This window comes from Lipotes vexillifer, unplaced genomic scaffold (genome assembly GCF_000442215.2).
Source record: "Lipotes vexillifer unplaced genomic scaffold, Lipotes_vexillifer_v1.1 scaffold1549, whole genome shotgun sequence".
Taxonomy (NCBI): domain Eukaryota; kingdom Metazoa; phylum Chordata; class Mammalia; order Artiodactyla; family Lipotidae; genus Lipotes; species Lipotes vexillifer.
The window spans coordinates 1815348-1823267 of record NW_006771034.1 but is presented as its reverse complement, the minus strand read 5'-3'; the positions used below and the strand labels follow the sequence as shown (position 1 = coordinate 1823267).

Here is a 7920-nt window from a genome sequence, read left to right as displayed (position 1 = left end):
ATTTGCAAACGAAGCAACTGACAAGGAATTAATCTCCAAAATATACAAGCAGCTCATGCAGCTCAATATCCAACAAGCAAAAAACCCAATCCAAAAATGGGCAGAAGACCTAAATAGACATTTCTCCAAAGAAGACATACAGATTGCCAACAAACACATGAAAGAATGCTCAACTTTACTAATCATTAGAGAAATGCAAATCAAAACTACAATGAGGTATTACCTCACACTGGTCAGAATGGCCATCATCAAAAAATCTATAAACAATAAATGCTGGAGAGGGTGTGGAGAAAAGGGAACCCTCTTACACTGTTGGTGGGACTGTAAATTGATACAGCCACTATGGAGAACAGTACAGAGGTTCCTTAAAAAACTAAAAATAGAAATACCATATGACCCAGCAATCCCACTACTGGGCATATACCCTGAGAAAACCATCATTGAAAAAGAATCATGTACCACAATGATCACTGCAACTCTATTTACCATAGCCAGGACATGGAAGCAACCTAAGTGTCCATCGACAGATGAATGGTTAAAGAAGATGTGGCACATTTACACAATGGAATATTAGTCAGCCATAAAAAGAAACGAAATTGAGTTATTTGTAGTGAGGTGGATGGATCTAGAGTGTGTCATACAGAGTGAAGTAAGCCAGAAAGAGAAAAAAATACCGTATGCTAACACATATATATGGAATATAAAAAAAAAAAGGAAAAAAAATGGTTCTGAAGAACCTATGGGCAGGACAGGAATGAAGACACAGATGCAGAGGATGGACTTGAGGATGCAGGGAGGGGAAAGGGTAAGCTGGGACGATGTGAGAGCATGGCATGGACTTATATATACTACGAAATGTAAAATAGATAGCTAGTGGGAAGCAGCCGCATAGCACAGGGAGATCTGCTCAGTAGTTTGTGACCACCTAAAGGGTGGGATAGGGAGTGTGGGAGGGAGACGCAAGAGGGAGGAGATATGGGGATATATGTATATGTACAGCTGATTCACTTTGTTATAAAGCAGAAAGTAAAGCAATTATACTCCAATAAAGATGTTAAAAAAAAAAAAAAGAACACTTGTGGGCCTGCAGTAGGCAGTTGGGGATGCTTCACAATAATGTTAGAAGAAAAACTAACTGCTTCAATAAGTGGAGTTGCAGGAAGTATTTTGTCTTTTTAAAGTCATAAAGTTAAAAAATACATTAAGCATTTCTTTCTTAAAAAAAACGATATTGTGGTAAGGAGAACATCTCCCACAAACATCCCATAATTTATTTGCAGGCGAGGGTAGGCAAGGGTGCAAGTAAGAGAACATTCCATTTTAGGCAAACTTTGCTTTATCTTCCTTTTTTTTCCTTCTAAGTGGAGCCCAAATTTGAGCTGCATCCCCGCCCCCCCCAAAAAACCCTTATTTTTTCAAGATTAAAAAAATAACTTGGGGGCTTCCCTGGTGGCGCAGTGGTTGAGAGTCCGCCTGCCGATGCAGGGCACACAGGTTCGTGCCCTGGTCCGGGAAGATCCCACATGGCGCGGAGCGGCTGGGCCCGTGAGCCATGGCCGCTGAGCCTGCGCGTCCCGAGCCTGTGCTCCGCAACGGGAGAGGCCCGCGTACCGCAAAACAAAAACAAAAGCAAAACAAAACTTGGAAATTGGGGAATTAAAAGAGAGGAAGATGTTTAGGGAACTCCCCAAATGCCTGACCTAACAACATATATAGCACACAGGATTTCATTCTGCAAGGCACACAACCATAGCACATGCAAGCTGACGGGGTGAGAGAGGTAAAGATTAGTCTAGATATTTCCTAGAGGCTTGCTGAGAAGACAGAAAGAATCACAGGCAAATCAACAAGGCTGAAAGTATCTAAAAGGGTGGGGAAGGCTGTGGGTAGGGGGTTTAGGAAATACCACCGGTACACTGGTAAATCATTTAAAAACAAAATAAGTGTGAAATGTTGTCACTTGGGTGTGGGCCATCGGATGAGAAACAAAGGTACGTACTGAGCAGCCAGGCAGAGAAACAGGATTTTACAGGTCCATGTTCTGGGAGCAATTAGCGATGGAACAATCTCAGGTCTTAGTGAAGTGAGATACAGGATGGGGAGCTCACATTTGCCAGAAATGGTGGCTCCCTTTCATCAGCAAGAAGATGATAGGCTGATGAGAGTGATGATTGACAGCCTTAAATATGACTTGATTCCACCGTGGGATTATTTTCTCCGTTGATTGAAAACATTCACATTTCTTCACTTTCTGAGGGTTGTATTTAGAGATACAGGACTCTTTTTGAGATATCTTTGAGAATTAATGATCTAGTGTGACTCAAGGTCAAGCCTCATTATACAGTAATATAAAATAAAAGGGTAAACGTGATTAAACTTATATAGGGCATAAGCTGAGGTTACTTTTTTGAAATAGGATCAGATTTTGACTTCTTATTTTTTCTTTTCTATTCCCTCTCATAAAATCTTACTTGAAAATGTATTATAATTTCTGGCTGATCAAATCTTAAACGTATACCATATCAAATCTTTAGGAGACTCTAAATTACAGAGTAATTTTTTTTCTTGTAGAACTGAAACTGTGCTCTTTGACTAACTAATACCTCCTCTTTCCCCTGCTTCTCCCAGGTCCTACCAATCACCATTCTACTCTCTGCTTCTATGCGTTTAACTATTTTAGATGCCTCATATAAGTGGTATCATATAGTATTCGTCTTTCTGTGTCTGGATTATTTCACTTTCATAACGTCCTCCAGGTTCACCCATGTTGTCACAAATGGCAAAATTTCCTTCTTTTTAAAGGCTGAATAATGTCCCATTTACCACATCTTCTTTATCCACTCATGGACATTTAGACTGCTTTCCTGTCTTGGCTGTTATGAATAATGCAACAATGAACATGGGAGTGCAGGTATCTCATTAACATCTTGATTTCAATTCCTTTAGATATATAATCAGAAGAAGGATTGCCCGATCATGTGGGAGTTTTTTTTTTTTTTTAACATCTTTATTGGGGTGTAATTGCTTTACCATGGTGTGTTAGTTTCTGCTTTATAACAGAGTGAATCATTTTTACATATACATATGTTCCCATATCTCTTCCCTCTTCGTCTCCCTCCCTCCCACCCTCCCTATCCCACCCCTCCAGGCGGTCAAAAAGCACCGAGCCGGTATCCCTGTGCCATGCGGCTGCTTCCCACTGGCTATCTACCTTACGTTTGTTAGTATATATATGTCCATGTCTCTCTCTCGCCCTATCACACCTCACCCTTCCCCCTCCCCATATCCTCAAGTCTGTTCTCCAGTGGGTCTGTGTCTTTATTCCTGTTTTACCCCTAGGTTCTTCATAACATTTTTTTTCTTAAATTCCATATATATGTGTCAGCATACGGTATTTGTCCTTCTCTTTCTGACTTACTTCACTCTGTATGACAGACTCTAGATCTATCCACCTCATTACAAATAGTTCAATTTCGTTTCTTTTTATGGCTGAGTAATATTCCATTGTATATATGTGCCACATCTTCTTTATCCATTCATCTGACGATGGGCACTTAGGTTGTTTCCATCTCCGGGCTATTGTAAATAGAGCTGCAATGAACATTTTGGTACATGACTCTTTTTGAATTTTGGTTTTCTCAGGGTATATGCATATGGGAGTTTTATTTTTAATCTCTTGAGGAGCCTCCATACCGTTTTCTATAGTGGCTGCACCAATTTACATTCTCACCAATAGTGCACAGGGTTCCCTTTTCTCCACACCCTCACGATACTTGTTGTCTCTTGACTTTTCAGTAATAGTTATTCTGACAGGTGTGAGGTGATATCTCAATGTGGCTTTGATTTGCATTTCCTAGATGATTAGTGATGTCAAGCTCCTCTTCATGTACTTGTTGGTCATTTGCATGCCTTCTGCAGAGAAATGTCTATTAAGTTCCTTTGCCCATTTTAAAATCAGGTTATTATTTATTTATTTAGTGCTGTGAATAGTATGAGTTTCTTATATATTTGGATATTAACACCTTATTAGATATATAGTTTGCAAATATTTGCTCCCATTCTGTAGGTTTCTTTTTCATTTTGTTGATTATTTCCTTTGCTGTGCAGAGGCTTTTTAGTTTAATGCAGTCCCATTTGTCTATCTTTGCGCTTGGTGTCATATCCAAGAAATTATTACCAAGGCCAATGTCCAGGAGCTTCTTCCCTATGTTTTCTTCTAGGAGTTTTATGGTTTCAAGTCTTATATATACATCTTTAACCTATTTTGAGTTGATTTGTATGTGTGTGTGTGTGTGTGTGTGTGTGTGTGTGTGTGTGTGTGGTGTAAGACAAGTCCAATTTTATTCTTTTGCAAGTGAATATCCTGTTTTTCCAGCACTATGTGTTAAAGAGACTATCCTTTTCCCATTGTGTATTTTTAGACCCTTGTTGAAGATCATCCATTGACCTCATATGTGTGGGTTTATTTCTGTGCTCTCTATTCTGTTCCATTGGTCTGTATGTCTGTTTTTATGCTAGTACTGTTTTGAGTACTATAACTTTGTAATACAGTTTGAAATCAGGAATTATAATGCCTCCAGCTTTGTTCTTCTTGCTCAAAATTGCTTTGGCTATTCAGGGTTTTTTTTGAAATTCCACATGAATTTTAGGATTCTTTTAAAGAAGTTCTCTAAAAATTGTCATTGAGATTTTGACAGGGATTGCACTGAATCTGTAGATTGATTTGGGAACTATTGGCATTTTAACAATATTAATTCTTCCAACCCATGAACATGGATATCTTTCCATTTATTTGTGTCTGCTTTAATTTGTTTCATCAGTGTTTTGTAGTTTTCAGTATACAGATATTTCACCTTTTTGGTTAAGCTTATTCTTAAGCATCAGAGCAATTTTTAAAATTTATACATGGATACTGAAGAAATATTTTATAATTCTAAATGATGACTATACATTGCACAAAAATCTTTTTTGGTGAATTTACATTTATAGTTACAGTAGGAAGACACTAAATTTGCAGCAGCATTCTCTATGATTTTATTATTATTTTTAAATGAACCCACCAGCACTCTGCAGCTGTGCTTAAAAAAATAAATAGATAAAATAAAATTGAAGGGGTGTCAAGTTTATTAACAACAACAAAAGATGGAACAGTAAACAGCTACTGAACATGGGATACTTCCTAATTTACAAGTTTCGCTGCAGAAGGCCTGTTTTAATCAGCATTTCAAATAATCAAAGGAGTACAGTGTTCCTTTTTCTCCTTTTCAGAAGAAATGGAATGAGCCCTCAGGCGGCCACCAGCTTGGGAGCGTTGGGGGTGCTGTGTCGAAGCATTAGGCAATCAGGCTAATTTCCTTGTTACTTCTCAGGTTAGAGGGAGGAGGAGAAGCAGCAGCCAGATTCTCACTCACCCCTGGGCACTGGGGGAAACTGTGGCGCTTCGTAGGTGCAATGCTGAAAGTTGAAGTCAGCTCTTCGTATCGCCCTGGTCTTTGGCTCAGCATATTCCTTTGGGGTCCACATGTTCTCATTCAAACGGGGACATATGATTGGTAACCGGAGGGACAGCTGAAGTAGGGACCATCCTGGGAAACCTGTAACTCACTTCTGAAGGTCCAGAAAATTCCTTACTTCCTTATTTTATTTATTTGCAATATTCTACTCTTTATATCCAAAGGCGAAATTACACTAACCAGGTAATTTGTATTAATACTTCTATGGTTTCTCTTTGGAAGAATATGTGTGGTGGAGTAGTCCACGAAAGGAAAATGTTAAAATCCAGGTATCACAGAAGAGTTTGTGTTCAAACCATCCTTATCTCTGGTGATGGACGGGAGGTTGGGGATGAGAAATGGAAAGCTGTCTGGATAAGGTGACAAAGGGACTCATTCTTGGTTCACACAGAGCACGTCTACTGAATAAGAGTATGAGCTCAGTCTCCATAGTCTGGATCCAAACTTTGTCTCTATTACTATCATAACCTTTGCGTGCCTGTATTTCTAAATCCCTAAAGTGGGGTTAATAATAGTTCTTGCCTGATTGCAATGTAAAAATCGTAGCGTGGTGCCTGATCCATAGTTAGTGCTCAGTTAAGTTTTACCTATTATTAAAGCACTTAGAAGTTGACAAACATTTCGCCTACGGACCATTTTAATGGGGCAAGCATGGGCAGAGCCTACAGTTGCAGGGGACTCCAACTCTAAAGAGTGCAGCTGGAGAAAAATGCATTTAGTACAACTCCTGCCAGGGAGAGGAGTTGCCAACGGCTGGAGGGAGGTGAGCTCTGCGTTCGTGCTTGAGGGGCTAAGGGGTACGCAGGATGAGGCTTCACTCCTTCCAGGGCACGCACGATCCCGGACAGTTACTAAGTGGCTTTCCAAGCATTCAGCTGGTTCTCTAAATGAACGCCCAGTAAACATTTGAGCCAAAGTCTTAGCCTATCCTTAGCAACAGCACGTGGGTCAGGTCGTGCTCATAGAACAACAAATGCCGGTCTGTGCAGGCATCGTTCTCAGCAGTTTAAGAGCATCAACTCACTCAGAGGCATCACAGCCCTGGGAAGTAGGTGCCCTTCACATCCCCTTTTTGTAGGAGCCTGCCCAAGGTCAGGCAGCCGGCGAGGGACGGGCACGATCCGAACCCGGCGGCCCACTGCCTGCGCCCGGCGCCCACTTCGCCGCGGAAAGGGCCCCGGGAAGCCGCGCCAGCAGCCGCACTGGAACGGAGAGCTGTGGGCAAGGGCGCGAGGGGTAGCCGGCCCCCCAGCCCCTGTATCCCCCGCGGAGTGCGGGTGGGGGACGCAGACCAAAGCGGGAACGTTCCGAAACCCGGGTGCGCGGCCGGGGGCGGAGAGAGCCCCTGGTCCGGCCGAGATCCCGCACGGAGCAGCGAAGCCACGGAGCAGGCCCCTCACGCCGATAAGTAGCGGGGTAGGGGCGCGCGCACGGGCCAGACCGCACCGCAGCGCACGCGCACACGGGGGCGCAGGCTCGCCCGCCGCCCAGGATGAGACGAAAGGCATGGAAAGTTCCAGCTGGTTCGAGAACTGTACGTAGCAAGCGCGGCGGCAGCGGCGTCGGCAGGTCGGAGGGGGCGTGCGGCTGCCGCTGGAGGTTCCCAGCCGAACCCGCGGTGCCTCCCCCAGCGCAGCACCTGCGGGACCAGGGTGGGGGTCCCGGCGGGGACCGCGGGCGGCGGGGAGCGCGGCTGTGGAGGGGGGCGGCGCAGCCGCCTTACAGAGGGGGCGTGACTTGGCATACGGGGGCGTGGCTCGCTGAGGGGGCGTGGCGGCCCGTCTGCGCAGCTGCCAGAGCCTTAAAGCCCGGGCTCGCTCGGCCGGAGCGTGCTTTCGCCGCCTGGGAACCTTCCGGCCCAGCATCCTGTCCGGTCCGCGCGGTCCCCGCCCTCCTGCGTCCCGGGAGCCGGCTCGGTTCGGAGCCGAGAGCTGTGCGTTCGGGCATGCCCCGCTACGAGCTGGCTTTGATCCTGAAAGCCATGCAGCGGGTAAGTGACCTTCCCCTCAGAGCCCGCCTTCCCGCGCGGGCGCCCTCGCAGCCGCTAGGCCGCCGCACCCCGCCCTCCCCGCCCTCCACGCGCGGCCGGAGGGGACCGCGGCCGCGGGCGGCGGGCGTCCGCGCGGAGGGGGCGCGTGGGGCCGGCCGGCCCGGCGAGGCCGCGTGCGCGCGGCCGCGGGAGGGTGTGCCTCGCACGCGGCCGCCGGGCGGTCTGGCTGGCGGGCGGGCGGGGGACGGGGGGCGGGGCGGGGCGGCCCGCGGGAGTCCAGTGGAAGGTCCGCGGGAGGACACGCGCCAGCGCCCGGCCCCGGCTCGGGTCCCGCGCCCGCCGTCGCGAAGCTGCCTCGTCGCCTGCCCCGCCGCTGCCGCCCGCTCCGGCCCAGCTCCGCCGCCCACCCGCCCCCGC

General features: G+C 46.2%; 1 protein-coding gene across 1 annotated transcript in view; it reads left to right on the top strand.

Annotated features, from left to right (window-relative positions):
- The first annotated feature begins 7458 nt into the window (after positions 1-7458).
- Positions 7459-7920, top strand: part of MRPS6 (mitochondrial ribosomal protein S6) — a 65727-nt gene continuing 65265 nt past the window's right edge. The window contains exon 1 of the mRNA XM_007446490.1: positions 7459-7503. Within this exon, the coding sequence (XP_007446552.1) occupies positions 7459-7503 (45 nt within the window). The remainder of the gene's footprint in view (positions 7504-7920) is intronic.